The following is a 16,593-nucleotide window of genomic DNA, read 5'->3' on the forward strand; positions in this document are numbered from 1 at the left end:
ATATGACCTTTATCCACAGCTCAATAGTACATTGCCTGGGCTCTTTGCATCAATTTGCAAATGTGCATTGCCAGGTGTGATGAGTGGCTTGTCTTCTACAACCCGTCTACAACTCTGGAGTTCTTGTTGGACAGAGTCTGATGTTATCACCTCAGACACTTTTGCTCTTGGAACATTAGCAAGTTGAGCTGTCATGACAGTTACGGGATGTGGTTATGCGGCCACCGGTCTCAATGCCGACACCCGAATCCTGACAAGGGACTTAAGATAGACGTCGAAATACCAACGCCGAAGCCGGAACACCGGTCCGAACGAGTAAGTCAGGGGCGCCCCTAGCGTTAGCCGCGGGGATGAGTGTTAAGTTTAGAGAGTGTAGCTTAGCGGGGTTGTTTTGTGTGTGGGGGTATCAAGGTTAGGCACCCCTAAAGGGGGGTTAAGCATCCCAGGGGGGAGATTAGGGTTAGGCACTACTAAGGGAGGGTTAGGGGAGGAGAGGGGAAGGGATAGGGAACTTACCTGCCCTGTCGGGATCTTCTCCCTTCGGGCTGGCACTGTCGGGATATGAACTTCATACCCATTCCTAAAGCTACTGCCCAACACCCCCAACAATTACCCTTCCTTCAGCCTTGCGAGCCATAAATCTATAAGGGATGCGGTTAATATCCCTACGATCGGGATGCCGACTGCCGAAATCCTGGTGCCGGAATCCCGATCACTGAGAGAACACCAGCATATAGACATGACTGGGGATGCCGACGTCGGAATCCCGGCAACAGGCATCCCGATCGTAAGGAGACTGGGGCAAGGCAAGTATCAGCCGCGGAGGGAGGGGCTAGGTTTAGCCACCCCAGGGGGGACTTAGGGTAAAGCTGCGGGAGGAGGGAGGTTAGGCTTCAGACGGGGGTTAGGTTCAGGCACCACCGTAGGGAGGGGAGGGTTAGGCACTAAGGGGTAGGGTTAGGGTTCGGGGTAGGGAGGGTTTAGTAGGGGGGTACAGAAAAGGAGGGTTTAGGGGATAAATAGGACAGGGAACAATACTCACCATTCCCGTTGAGATTCGAACCATCGGGATGCCGCTGTCAGTGTACTGACAGCCGGCATCTTCTCAGTCTGTATTTCATATCGATTCCCTCTATACATATATCGGAACAATGAGAGAATAACTATTTAAAACCGTACATGTTAATTACTAATATAACATGGATCAGTAAACAAAATAATAAAAAACACAGAAATAATCTGCTAATAGAAGAACATATGCACATGTGTAAGTATAGGACACGTAAAGGGGCCTATTTATCATATCATATCAAATATTAAGGAACCCCCAAATGTACCATGGAGGGATCACAGCGATATCTGCCACAGTCTCTCCATTTCCAACTACAAATGCGGCCCCCAAGGGAGCTGCTATGCATTCGGATTTACCAAGCGGAGGAATGCATATTATTCAGGAACTTGGCCCCGATAGCTAACACCTACTGCAGGGAAAATTATTTACATAAAAATCTATATGTGACAATGTATAAATAAGTATTCTCATGTATAGGGGTCTCTGGACAAGACCTGTCACATCGCCAGCAGACAGCAAATTCTCTCCCAGAATGAATATTAATCTCCGTCAGTGAGGTATGCTATTGTCCAGAGACCCCTATATAGGAATATATTTATAGATTTTTATGTAAATAATTTTCTTTTAAGATTGTGTGTATCCTATACTTATATATGTTCTTTTATTAGCAGATTCTTTTTGCTGTTTTTTTTTTTTTTATTATTTTGTTAACTGGTTCATATTATTAACACAACTAAGCACTGTTTTTAGTAAATGATTCTCTCATTTGCCCTCCCCTCCACTTTTATTTTGCATTTCTTCTTTTTTTGTTGGGGTTCAGCTCCCCAAATGATTGGTTGAGCAGCATCTGACAGAAGTTCCGTACTGCACATTTAACGCAGAAGTGCCTGGTTCCCTCCCCCTCATTCTCTATATGCAATACATACGGGAGAGAACGGCAGTCAGGACGCAGGCGGTCAGAAGACAGACAGCGGTATCCTGATGCTCAGAATCCCAACAGGGGCTAGGTAAGTATCCTAACCCTCCCTTCCTTCATCCTAACCCCCACCCCCCAGCCTATCCCTAAGCCTCCCCGTTAGTGCCTAAACCTAACCCTCCCCCCTTGGTGCCTAACATAATCCACCCTGCTATACTTACGTTTGGGATAACGGCTGTCGGGATTCCAGCGCCGGTATTCTGGCCATGGGTCGGGATTACGGCACCGGGATTTCGACTGCCGGCATCTTAACTGCATCACCTCTATATATCGCAACACTTTTATACATGAACCGGACCATGCTGAGATCATATTTGCCTCATTAATATGACTTGCTAATATATGAAGCCTAATTGTCCTATGCAGCTTTTCTCCATGTCTCTTCCCCTCCAGACTAGTCTATAGGCGCCTCCTTACACAGAAGACATGCTACTGCACTAAAGCACTCTGACATTATAAAGAGGTGGCTGGGACCAGGCATCTGAGCGCCTGGGCACATCCTAAGAATGTACTGGCCATCTCTCCAGGCTACAGGGCACTACCCAGGCACCCTGCACGCTTATACAGGTGCCACTGTGGAAATGATGGCTTTGCACCCTGGGCAAGGCACAAAGCATGGCTTCATCTGTTGTCACTTCCCCAACCAGAGCATCTCCTAATAAAATTGTATAACCTCTGCCACATTCGGGACCTTATTCCGAGTCGCCAGCGAGCGCCGATGCACTCGTAACCGACTCGATGGTAAGGCCTGCGCAGCGGGCGCACTGCGCGTGCGCAAGCCCCGGAGAGACAGATAAACTCTGTCGCTCCGGAGCACGCTACCAAAGGGGTGGCTGTCGATGTTGATCGACAGCTCGCCCCGTTTGGTAGGCGGGCCGGGGTGGTGGTTTCCAAAACGGAGGCGTTCCGTAAGGAACGCCTACCGTTTTGTGGGCGGCCGCACTGACATCATCAGTGATGTCAGTGGGGAGCTTCCTGCTCCATCAGAGCAGGAAGCTCCCTGGGGCTTACGAGTGCCCAGACCCAACCTTAGGGTCTGGTCGTAAGCCCCGATGGTGATCACCATCGCGACCATCAACCAGGTCGGTCGTTAAGTTGTGGGTGGTAACCCACAGCTTAACAATTGACAAGGAGGCGGCCGTTCAGGATGCAAGCGGCCGCCCTGATTCTGTGCGACCGCTTGCATCCAACGACCGCCTCTGAATCAGATCCTCAGTCCAGCAGCTTTTCATAATAATAAGTTACCACTTTGATCCTTGTCACCCAAAGTGATGAGTGTCCCATGTTCTGACATTATGTTTGTGAATCTGCATGCTATGGAGCTGGCATAGTATGAGTGCCAGTATTGTTGCAAGTAAGATTACAGCCAGTGTCCGGGGAGGGTGTACAGCAGAAAGGGGAATAAGGAATTGAAGGGAAAGGAATTAAAGGGAGAAGAAAAGAAGAATATAAAGGAAGGGAATGGAATAGAACGGATGGACAGACTAGGACAGGCCTGGCCAACCTGTGGCTCTCCAGCTGTTGTGAAACTACAAGTCCCAGCATGCCTTGCTATAGTATTGCTATTAGGGAATGCTAAAACTCTGGCAAGGCATGCTGGGACTTGTAGTTTCACAACAGCTGGCGGCTACGGCTTAAATACTTAGTGCATGAACTTTGCTTTAGTGGAGCAGTCACACATAGTAATAAAATACACTGGACACATTTCTTTCTGTGCACAAGTTATTTTATTTACAGGTAAAAATAGTATCTAGTACAACCAGGTTGTCCTTAGTGGTTACAGAACAACAAATCCAACCCAGCACAGAATCCGGACCCCCCTTCTTACATTTCCTTTTGATTAAATACATTATACACAAATGCATCATATATAAATAGCTGTGAAGAAAGGTATATATACATATTAATATATATGTAAAGATTTTAAAAAGTCTTTCTGTGCGCATAAACACTGACATATAAAGTGGTGTGTTTACAGTTATGTACAGTAACATAAGAATGTATACATGTATATGTGCAGGTGGATGATGACCCCAAGGTGTATATACAAAAGTACAGGTGTTGTATATACAGTGTAAGTATACAGTATAAGTATATAAACTTGCAAGCTGGTGGTTTAGAGATAATATAAAAACAGTGCTCATCGTATATTTAAAATGACATAACATTTACCCCTCTGCTGCTAATGGCAGCTAAAGGGAATGACATCACCAAAGTTACAGGTAGGTGCTGCAGGTATAACAGTGGTTTCCCCCTTTTTCAATATAATAACTGCAAGAGTATGAGCCCCTGAGCAGCCAATCAACTTACTAGGAAGTAATAACGTGACTCTGGGCCTGATTCAGACCCGGTCGCAAGCGCTGAGTGCTCGCAACCGGGTCAATGGTGGCCCACAGCACATGTGCAAGACGGAGCCGGCTCTGTCGTATGCATGCGCAAGACCCGGCTAGCGACGGGCAATCCAGGTCTCGCACCAAAGGGGGCGAGCTGTCGATGTTGAGTGACAGTTCGTCCCGTTTGGTGGGCGGGCCGGGGGGGTGGCTGCCCAAGTGGAGGCATTACCAAGGGAATGCTTGCCGTTTGGGGGCGGCCCCACTGACATCACGAGTGATGTCAGTGGAGAGCTTCCAGCTCTGTTAGAGCCGAAAGCTCTCTGGGGCTTGCGATGAACGAGACCCTACCACAAAGGTCTTGTCGCAAGCCGATGGTCGCGATGGTCTTGACCATCGTGACAATCATCATGGCCGCTCGCTATAGCTGTGGGTGATCACCTACAGCTATGTGAGCGGCCAGGAGGCCGCTCCTAAAAAAGACCAGCGCCCGCCTTGATTCAGAAATAGCGCTCGCTTTTTGCGAGCACCTCTGAATCAGGCCCTCTGTGCCTTGGACACATGAAAAGACACTGGCAATCATAAGAGTGGTGTCCGGACAGGTGCCTTTTCCAGCTAACAAGGCGCTACCATTCATAATGCTCCATCAGCCTCAGCGTACCGCATTGAAGAGAAAGGGGAACTAATTATGATGTGTCCTCCGACATCTACCCTCAATATGCCATGCAGCACCATGTGCCTGGTGCAAGTGAGCCGCCAGGTCCTGTGCAACTCTGCTAGCGTCGGGCGTCTTTTTTTTTTCTGAAAATGCATCTTAGATGCAATGCGATGTGACTAGGACGCACCAGGAGACTGTGCTGATTGATTGGATATGTGACACTTGTATATCTGTGTGCGACCGAGTCTGTATACAAAACTTGCCGTGGAAAATAGCCACGGTCGCTGCATTTTTGCACTTCCACTGCTGATTCAGGGACTCGCACAGATATACAAGTGTCGCATATCAGATGTATTAGCACAGGCTGCTGGTGCGTCCTAGTTGCATCACATTGTGACTTAGATACATTTTTCAAAGAAAAAAAAAAGATGCAACAAAGACGCCTGGCGTTCGCAGAGTCTCACGGTACCAGGAGCACCTAGGGGGGCTGTTTGGCGAGGACACATCTGTAAGGATGATGATTCAAAAGCACACCCAAATGTTTCAGGCACAGGTGTACTTTATAGTAACTAGATTTAATAACTTTTTTTTTTCTACTTTTATCGTGTCCTGGTTATATCTCAGGTCTTTCCTTTCACTACTTCCGGCTGTGCTGAATCAGCTATTTCTGTTAGTTAATGTCAAACACGTTTTATGGTAGTTGTATAATGGCACTTTGCGCCCAGGATTATATCAGCTACAGTAACTTGACATTTATCAGTGCCTTCCATCAGTGCAAAGCGAACGCTGGATTCCCGACTCACGTTAACATGTGAGACAGGAAAGCGGATAAATGCAGGGTCCCTATAGGCGTTATACTGGGCACAGAAAGTCAGTGAGTCACTGCACTCTGGCTCTGATTCAGAGGCACTCGCTATTTGCGAGCGCTCGCTCTGAATCAGAGGGGGCCCTTTTCTTTTTTTTCCCGGCCTCCAGGCTGCTCACTAAGCTGTGGGTGACTACCCACAGCTATAGCGGACGGCCTGGCGATGGTCGCGATTATCGCGACCATCGGGCTTGCGACGAGACCCTTGTGGTAGGGTCTCGTACACGATAAGCCCCAGTGACCTTCCTGCTTTCTTGAATGCCTTTGTTTGTGCAGCCACCCCCCCCCCCCCGACCCGCCTTCAAATGGGGCGAGCTGTCGATCAACGTCGACAGCCGCCCCGTTTAGCTGCGAGCCCAGAGCGAGTGAGCCCGCCGCGCGTGCGCATTGCCCGACCATCTACCCGCTTGCGAGCACCACGCGCTCGCATGCAGGTCTAAATCAGGCCCTCTTACTGTTATTAGTGCTAAATAAGATCTTTACGGTTAAGAGGTGGAAAATCCCCAAAAATGCTTCTTAAGAAAAGTGCTTTCTTCTAGTGGAAACTTAGAATTGCTGTAGTACTGTAAGCCTTGACAATAATTCACAGCCATTAGTTACTTCACATTTTTGAGACATAATAACAACAACATTAATAGTCTAGAAATATCATATACAAGTTTAAAGACCACTAACGCTAACTGTAAAGAAAAAAAAAAATATCAGCCCAGTCGTAACCGGAACCGGCTGACGCAAAGAACGCACCAGAATGAACCATCGGTGTGGAAACAGCAATACAAAATTGTACAGCCCTTTGTTCTTGGATGAAAACGTAAATTAGGTAAACAAACAAAAAAATTATCGATACAAAGAATTTGACGGCTGAGAAGAACCACATGGCCCATCTGCCTGCAGCCTGCCATTTTATTACTAAAAATATCAGACCTTAATTGATCCTTAGCTTCTAAGACCCAGAAGGGAGGTATGGAATGTGAAGTGATAAATACCAAATATATACGTGACCAGACTTTAATATCAATGTAATTAAAAGGACAAACACATCAGAGAAAGACCTCCTAAATAAGACCGGAATCTTACCATAAAATGTCTTAATATTTTTATAATACTAACAGTATACTTTGAGATATATGTTGTGATTTATAGCACTGTAGACCCCAACGTGACAGAACAGCATAAAATGTAGAATTCCTCACTACAAGTGTAACGATAATGAGACCGGTCCAGCTACGTATAGTGGTCTCTGTTGGTCGTATGTTCTAGGCCAAAATGTGGACAAAATCTGGAGCACACACGGACCTTAGTTCCCAAAGCAAGGAGGTAGTAGAACAGATGTATAGTGACTAATGCAACAGTCTTTTCTGCCATTACGTCAGCAGACTCGCATGTTCTTAATAGACCATGTACCTAATGGAAGACTGTAGCATTACCTAATATGTCTATAGGAGCATCCTGATCGCACAAAAACTCAAGACACAGTATCTGTAAAGGGATTTGTTGTACAAACTAATACAAGGGTTTACGTGGATCCCTTTAGGCATTTTTTGCAATAAATACACCATGGGTATCTGATTTGCAGACCTTTTAAGAGACTTATAACTATTCTACATAATTTTTGCCCCTTAGGGCAGAACCTGATACTGGCAATGAGGGCATGAATGAACCCACAGAGATAGTATACAGGACAACTTGCCCTGATCCTCTCCAGTCATTTACATCTACTGCACAGAATCGGCTTTACGCATTTCTCCTGATCCATTCCGATACCACCTGCCATTCAGCAAAGTGCTCTACCCAAATACATCCAGCCCTTATTAATGCCATACTATAAGTGACCACTAGGTTCATGTTGCATTGACAACTGCAGGTAATCTGGGTTTTACTGCATCGAAAGTAGGGTAACAGGAGGAACCGGTGAAATCAAATGCGGTTTGTTATTGCACATTATGAAGACAAGCTCTTATGGTCTCAAGCGCCAATCTCTCGCTCAGTCGCTACGTTTTTCCCCAGTGTCCTCTCTAGCTTCCGGTGCTTTCGGGGAGCTGCGGCAGGAGGCTCTTCCCGCAATATCTGTCGGATACGCTGTACGCACACTGCTGTGGCATTTCTGGTCTCGTGGGAGAGCTGTGAAAGGCTTAGGAAGCCATGAGGGAGATCTTCAACCACGTGGAGTGTGACCGGGCGGGAGAGAGAGCGCAGCCTCTTCGCAAACATCACGGAGTCGTCCAGCATGGGGTCCAGAGCACAGGCCTGTATGGAGAGAAAAGGCTGGCATGAGAAGTGGCATCAGACCAACATCTGAGAAAGGCTCGCCATAGGGAAGATCACCAGAATAAGGGCAATTTCATATTTTAGCGCTTTACGTGTCAAGACTAATATTTGTGCTTTTGCTAAGCAACTCTTAATCACTTTATGAACTCAGGTTCCCCATTCACAACCAGGCCAATGTACGGGTTTGGGGTATGTACACTTTTTTGCTTGGAATTTTACCAAAGTATTTTTATTCTGTTCCATTTGTTTGATTGGCCTCCTCTTTTGCAAATACTAATTTAATTAGTAAACTGGATCTGACAGAGCTGCTTCTAGTAGGCTCAGATAACAAGGATCCGATAGCACAAGCAGGTGGGTGATACCAGATACCAATCCCTCCTGCACTGTCCAGGAATTTCCATGACATATGAATATGATCCAAATGAGGAAGCAGCACAGTGTCCACTGTGAACTCCCTGTGCTGTCGCCTGGCTGCTCAAGTGGGTAACGTTCTGTCTAACATTAAGAAATGCTGGTGCACTTTTAAGAGGCCATAACACTGCCGTTTTAACACAACAGGTGGATAATGAGCCAAAATCTCTAGAACATCAATTTGATACTGTTGTTCAATGACGGATGGTGCTTTTTATAATATTACGCAGGACTTGTTCTTTTATCTTTATAGGGAGATTTGGGTAGAAACAGGAAACATTACAGATATACTGTACATAATGCTGCATATTACTACACCCAGGTGTATGCTGCAGAACGTATACGAGCTATTTCTCTTGTTAATTTAAATATAAAAGGTGTAGATTACTAAAGTTTAGCGAAGCCACAGTGCCCCCGCTCGAAATCACCTTTATAACACGACCAGTTTATAACCACCTATATGCTTAGTACAATAGTGCATCAAAATGTATTAATTCCAACATGCCTCCATATTTATGACTAAATCTTTCTTATAACACCAGTTTATATGTAAATGGTGCATCAAATACCAGGTAGTAATCCCCCGCCCACTTTTGCTGATACCATGACGTCAAGGGCCTAATAATAATAATGATGCAGAATAATGTACATTATACTGTAAATTATAGGAAGGTGTACATTACCATAAAATACACAAATGATGCCAATATAGTGGTATCTGTCAGTCCCCAATCAAAGACTTGTACAAGTGAGGACACGCCTTATCCATGTAAGACAAACTATTTATATCTTTCTATCTTGTTAATATACTATGTTTGAGCAATATATGTGCTGCATCTTTTCTCTCTTCCTCTATTTTAGTTCTCTCTGTCAGAGATTACACTACCCACAGTACACAACACACACAGCCCACTGTGAAAACATACTAAGGGGGGCATACAATTTGCAGCGGGGTTTCCCGCACGAGGAAAAAGTTCTGGGCTTCACGCTATTCAATAAAACTGCCTTTTCCCCGTGCGATAAACCCTGGTTTAACAAGCGCTAAATTATTTATTCTGTGCAAAATGCAGAATTAATGGGTTTCTCCGCGCGTTAAACTCCATCAGAGTTGCTTTTATCGTGGACTTGTCCTAGCAGCTCTTGAATCTACAAGTATAAGCCCTCCTCTGGGTATTAATGTGAGGGGTAAACTCCACTAACTGAATTGGCTGGTGTGGGTAATTATCCGAAGGTATTAACTGAATCTCCCTTTAAAATGTATTTCTCTCTCAAAAACTACTAGTCAAGTATACTAAGGAATACTGTACTCTATAATTTGAAATATTAGGATTTTAGATGTCTGTGATCTGTATAAAAATACAGAAAACCTGTTAGTCCATCACATCCTGACCTCATCTTCAGCAGAGTGCTACTACAGAGAGGCGATATTTACAAAGCAGCGGCTTTCTGAGCCACATCCTTTCCAGGGGATATCAAATTAAAGCAGGGAGAGAAGCTGCTAGCAGGTACTTGGAGTCAAATTCTACTGTAATTAGTATTGCTGTACTACAATCAGGGGTGCATAAAAATCAGATTTAAAAAAAAAAATCAAAAACGGATTTATTTGATTTAAATCAGGTATTTTGGATTTAAATAGGATTTTTATTAAAAAAATGTTTTAAGTAAATGTTTTAAATTTTAAAACGTTTACTTAACATTTTTTTTAATAAAAAGATCCTATTTAAATCCAAAAAATCTGATTTAAATCAAATAAATCCGTTTTTGATTATTTTTTTTTAAAATCCGATAGCACTGGAGAAGCTAGGACTGGCGTGTAGTTGTGTCCCAGATTCCTGTAATATGTGTTTTAACCCCCAGAAAGAGTTTGTTTTACAAACAGATCTGAGTGTCGGCTTTTGGTAAAAGCCGAAGAAAGGGTCCTGGGGCTGTGGATGTGAGAGAGAAGCCTGTGAGCAGGCTAAGTAGGGATTACACCTGGAAGTGGCTCAATATAGCTGTTTAAGAGTTTTGATGCAGTGTCTCATACCTGGGAGAGCAGGCCCGCAGGTTAGCTTGCTCTGAGACACTGTTTGCTACAATCCAGAAGGTACTGTGGATGTGAGCTTATTTAGTTTTCGGTTAGTGAGGGAATTTACTGCGTAGTTAGAGCCCAGACGGGTTAGGATTTATTTTATGTTTTGTTAGATTGATTATTGGTGTTGCACAATAAAGACTGGCGCTGACCAGCTTGCACGAAAACCCACGACTGGAGTGCTGTTTCCTGGCTGCTGTGTGTAAGGTGGTGTCCATCTACCCCAGGAGAGGGACCCCCCTACCCCGATCATATCACAATATAATTGTCTGTACACAATTATAAAGGTCATTTTTTAAAAACACAATGAGGATAATGTATCCCACGCTCGTACATACTAAGGAAATCAGAGTTTCTGCACATCAATAGCGGACAATTGAAGACATCATAATCCATCCTTGTCTTGTACTCACCACAATGTGAACAGGGGGAAGACCTTGCAGCATAATGTCTGGAGCCAGCAGAGGTGACATGTAGGGGTTATGTACAATTGCAGACGTCTGCAAGGTCATATTAGCAAAGCCGTTCTGAGAGCGCAGCGGCTGAAATCCCTCTGGGAAGCCCAGCATGTGCGAGCTGGGGTTGGAGTGTGGGGATGAGTTGTCCTCACTGGAGTGCGTAGGGGGAATGTTCTCCTTGGAGTGCATAGAAGGGTCTCTATCATAGGAGTGTTCAGGCTCGCTGTCACTCTCGGTCAGGAAGAAATTGACCTGCTCCTGTGGGCTGCTTGGAGACAGCGGCTCTCTGGCTCCTGTACTTGCTTGCGCTGACAAGGAGGAAGGGGACTGCTGGTTCTTCACAGAAGAACCACTACTGCAATGAGGTCCAAACTGTGATGCGTTATCTGTGTGTTTGTTCTGTGCTCTGCTTGGTCCGCTGTGCTGGCTCTGCGGCCCCCCTTTCAGGCTATCCTGCTCCGCGCCCTGCTTGCTGTACGGATGCCGGCTGAGGTCCTGGCAGGTCTTGCTCTTTAAGGACACCTTGCGGTTTATAGAGCAATCTTCTGCCAAAGCTGCCTCTGACACACTCTTCCTCACTGTCCCTGTAACAATGATACATAGCAGAAGTTTAAGTCATACATGGAGTCAGAGAGTTTTATCTGATCATTCAAACTAAATGAGATTGCACTGAAAAGCTAAAGCTGCTTACCAGGGCTGCCCTTCTCCTTGTTCCCCTCCATTAGATTACTCAACCAGGACGCGGCCCCTTGTCGGATGTCTCTGAGAAATAAAGCAGTTCCTCTCTTTACTTGACTCACGGCACTCTGCTTTTCAGCCACTCGGTCATCTATTGGGACATGGTCAGTGCCTGTATGGAGACAACATTTTCAGTGACAGAGAGGCTAAAGAAAGAACCCAGACGTGCCCTACAGAAAGGAGTCCCGAAGACCCAATACCTGCATAGGCGCTCAGACACTTGGACAGCACACTGAGGGGCAGCAGCGGATCAATCAGCGTGAGAAGGCGGGAGGGGGATGCCGTAGCCTGTAACAGTGTGGCTGGGTAGGCGGCCATGATCCCATCTGGTAATCTAACACCGACAGAGGCTGCACGGAGTGACACTGTGATGCACAGGTTACCACCAGCGCTGTCACCGGCCAGGCATATTCGCTCACCTGTGGAACCTGATAAGACAAAGACTTATGAACGTATACCCAAATGGCCTCATTTACTATTGCATGGTACAGATGTGTCCTCATATATCTAGCTTCAACACGTCACGCAGAGCTACTCGTCTGGCGTGAGTGAGCCGCCGGGTTCTGTGCTACTCTGCTAACGTTGGGCGTCTTTTTCTGCCAAAAATGCGTCAAAGTGGCAATGTGACTCGGACGCACCAGCAGACTGTGCCGATTAATGGGATATGTGACACTGGTAAAAATAACAAGAGAAACACACCACGCTAAATAATAACAGGTATAATCGCAGCAATAAAAAACCTCACATAAACAACAAGAGAAAATAAGATAATTGCGCTGAGAATATCCTTGTCGGGACATAGAAAACAATACACCAATAATGAGCAACTGTTTATTCTCTAAATGCATAAAAATATATATGTAAAAAACACATGCAACCTAAAATGACAATGGTCTTATTAATTGCTATGTAGTAATAAGACCATTGTCGTTTTAGGTTGCATGTATTTTTTACATATATATTTTTATGCATTTAGAGTATTTAATAACTGAATAAACAATTGCTCGTTACTGGTGTATTGTTTTCTATGTCCCGACAAGGGTATTCTCAGCGCAATTAACTTATTTTCTCTTGATGTGACACTGGTATATCTGTATGCACCTGAGTCTGTATATGAAGCACAACGGAACTTCTTGATCACTTACTAAAGTGTGGGCATATACAAGTGGAGATGTTGCCCATAGCAACCAATCAGATTCTACTTATCATTTATCTAGCACCTTCTAGAAGATAATAACTAGAATCTGATTGGTTGCTATGGGCAACATCTTCACTTTTATAAATACGCACTTTAGTAAATATACCCCGGAAACTCAGGTGCACACAGATACACAAGTGTGGCATATCTCATAAATCAGCATAGTCTGCTGGGGCGTCCTAGTCACATTGCATTGAGACCTAGATGCATTGTTGTAAAAAAAAGATGCCCGGCAGAGTCTCACTGGACCCGGTGTGCCAAGAGGGCAGCAGAGTCTCACTGGACCCGATGTGCCGAGAGGGTTTTTTTTAGGCATGACTGCAGCAAACATGTGAAGGACACATCAGTATATGAACTCTAACAATAATGACTGTATGGTGTTGGTAACTCTAGTTTTCGAAACATGGTTACAGTGTCAGAGCTAATGACTGGTGGGAATGGAAATACCACTACGAGAGCAAAATGTCAGTAAGGATTCTAATTAATCTTTATCTAAAGCCAATATATTCCCTAGTGACATTCAATACACTAAAATAATATCCACCCCAGCCACACAGATCTTACAGTCCTATTCTTCTTCCCCAAACAAATACCACTGACAATTGAGTCAGAAGCCAATTCTCCTACCAGCATGGGTGGAAACTCATGTGATACAAACTCCACACAGTTAGCACAATGCCCCCAATGCTGACTCTGTACAGCTGCCAACAAAACAATGAGAGAGGATTATACTAACCCAGCAGCCGGCAGTGTTTGATTGCCCAGCAGTAAGCATAGAAACAGTCCTCCAGAGCCCTCGGGAAAGGAGCCTCCGGAGCAAGTGAGTAATCCACAGACAAAATAGGAGCTTCCAGTTCCTGAGCCCACGTCTTCAGGTATGGTTCATGGGACTTTGAGGTCTGAGCTACAAAACCCCCACCGTGAAAATGGATAATCAGGTCAGGAGAGAGGGGGGCTGGGCGAGATCTGATGAGGTGGTCCAGGCTCAGGGGCCCTTCAGGCTTCATGAAAGCATTCAGTTGTTCACTCTCCTGAAACACAAGACGCATATGTAAAAGAGAAGGGACAATGAGGGAAACATCTTCTGCAGAAGAGACAGTGGCCTCAATTTCATTGTGCTGCGGTAAAGAAGATGAAATCTATGCAACTAAATTATATAATAAACTTGAAAAATTGGACACGTTGGGTGTCATCCTTACACCATGACAGCGGAGTAAGATATCTAGTAGTTACAGGTCGAAGATTCTACAACGTACAGATTATCTCACAGACGCCCCAGTCACTGACCTGTCCCTCACGCAGCTGATAAGAGATGAGCCGCATATGAACTGGACCTGGTCCGGAATGAGCTACAGGAGGGTTGATGGTGACCGTGTGCTGCGGATCCGAAAACAGAGGCATCTCTAGCGGCTGGGGCGGCACAGTTAGGGTCTTGTTGATGCGTACGTTTGTGGAAGCTATTCCAACCAGAGACTGCATGGGGAGAAAGAGGGAATTTAACAGGCAGAATTCAGAATCGAATGAGAAGAAATGAGAGGCACAAAAGTAAAATGTGGAAGAAAACAGATATATGACATTACATACTACTGTATCTAACGTTCCAACACTACTAGCTCTGATCACTGCAATACATAGAGCTTGGGTGGGAAGGGTTTGGGAAGTCCTCCCACCCAGCATCTAACACTTTTCCAACACATGTTTTCTTGTATTTACAGTAACACAGCTGCAGAGAACACCAGGAGATGAAATGGTGCCTATATGGGGTCTACCCTAAACTCACTGATACAAGCTCCTCAATCAGTTGTATCTGTGATCTTGTACTAAACAGGAACCAGATTACATCATCATGGCTTCTTCCTGTATTATACACAGTGGTGACATTTAGTGACTTTTACCCCCCTACACCCTAAAGAAATGAAATCCTCTGCTACGATACTACGAGGTGGACTCAATGAACTGGCTCCCACGAGTCACTGTAGCTATATGCCTCTGGGCTCCTTGATTTTTGTTCACAGCCTCATAAGGCGGTGTACAACAAATAAGTGAGTCCACACCGCGAAAGGAGGTGCCGCTGCCAGTGTTTCCACGCTGTTGCAACGGCAATTCGCCCCCTTCATTGAAATGACCCCTAAGGACCCCTCTAAAAATATGCTGATAGGTTAATTGGATCACAACAAAAATTAACCCTAGTGTGTATGTGTGTGAGCATGTGTGTGTGAGCATGTGGTAGGGAATATAGAGTGTAAGCTCCACTGGGGCAGGGACTGATGTGACTGGACAAATATTCTCTGTAAAATGCTGCGGAATATGTGTGCACTATATAAATAACTGATGATAATAATAATAATAATAATAATAATAAAGGATATTAGCACACGCTATCGCTCCAACTCTAATAGGCCGAGTGACAGGGTCGGTGGCCATCTGCATACTTATCAGGCTTACTGCCCGATGTCACTGTGCGTGGGGTCTGCTTGAGGTCTTCTCTTGGGATACGGTGATAATACTGACCGCAGAGATTCAGGTGCCCAGACCACCGGCGCGGGACCCAGACACTTGTCAAAATACTGGCGACAACATCCCGGCAGCCCAACGGTAAGTACTGAGGTTAGGCACTAAGGGGGGCATTAGGGGTAGGCACTAATGGGGAGGGTTAGGTTTAGGGTGCTGGGAGGGGGAGGTTAGGTTTAGGGTGCTGGGAGGGGGAGGTTAGGTTTAGGCACTAATGGTGAGGGTTAGGTTTAGGCACTAGGAGGGGAGACTAGGTTTAGGCATCGGGGAGGGAGGATTAGGGAAAGGGGGAGGGTTTGGATACCGACCGACAGGTGTCGCTATCCTATCTCTGTATACCGGCGTCTGCTCTATTCTGTCCTACGTTCTCTCCATAACTGTATTTCACTCTCCACCTGTTAAACTGATAAAACTGATACATTCAGCAATCACTCAGCAGACTGTCCACGACTTTATACCCTTATCACCTTTCCAGGGCATCACACCCAGGCGGCACCGCTGCCTACCACTCACCGTCAGCACTTCCATCTCTGTGATGTTCCAGAATGTTTTCCAGAAGTTCACGTCCAGGTTCTGTGTGATCCTCTCAAACTCCGCTCCCCGTAGCTCGGGATCAATGGCGTACCTCCCACTAATAAAGAAGGAGCTGGCAGCTACACCTGCATGGGGAGGGATGGGATTAGTCCCCACATTGTGTGTCACACAGTATATTACAATCCCTGCAATTAACATTGCGTCGGGCGCAGCTGGCCTGACAGGTGCCACAAAGCTGTTCTCGCTCACCTCTCCGCCACAAGGGGGCGCAGCAGCCTGCCCCTCCTAGTACCTTCCTATCTCTAGGTGCTGTTTGAAACCCCCCTAGTCAGCTTTCCCCCCCGCCTGCATGGAGCGCAGTAGTGACCTTCCTGACCTCTCAGCTCATTGCGCCCGAACTCGTCCGACTTTTGAAGGTACGTATTTCTTTTTATTTTCTCACAATTTTGTGTATTGTGCTCAAATTATGAATGAAAATTACAAAGATTGTGGATATTTTGCGG

General features: G+C 45.6%; 1 protein-coding gene across 4 annotated transcripts in view; it reads right to left on the reverse strand.

Moving 5' to 3' along the window:
• Positions 1-3,739: 3,739 nt before the first annotated feature.
• The window catches only part of LIPE (lipase E, hormone sensitive type), a 63,074-nt gene continuing 50,220 nt past the window's right edge, over positions 3,740-16,593 (reverse strand). For all 4 annotated transcript variants that reach the window (XM_088445602.1, XM_088445601.1, XM_088445600.1 and 1 more), the window contains 7 exons: positions 16,070-16,215; positions 14,333-14,518; positions 13,782-14,076; positions 12,048-12,275; positions 11,801-11,959; positions 11,065-11,693; positions 3,740-8,148 (listed from right to left, as the gene is read on the reverse strand). In XM_088445602.1, the coding sequence (XP_088301728.1) occupies positions 7,867-8,148; positions 11,065-11,693; positions 11,801-11,959; positions 12,048-12,275; positions 13,782-14,076; positions 14,333-14,518; positions 16,070-16,215 (1,925 nt within the window). In that variant the 3' untranslated portion in view covers positions 3,740-7,866. The remainder of the gene's footprint in view (positions 8,149-11,064; positions 11,694-11,800; positions 11,960-12,047; positions 12,276-13,781; positions 14,077-14,332; positions 14,519-16,069; positions 16,216-16,593) is intronic.

The sequence above is a fragment of the Taudactylus pleione genome, unplaced genomic scaffold (genome assembly GCF_031769625.1).
Source record: "Taudactylus pleione unplaced genomic scaffold, aTauple2 ptg000384l, whole genome shotgun sequence".
In the NCBI taxonomy this organism is placed as follows: Eukaryota; Metazoa; Chordata; class Amphibia; order Anura; family Myobatrachidae; genus Taudactylus; species Taudactylus pleione.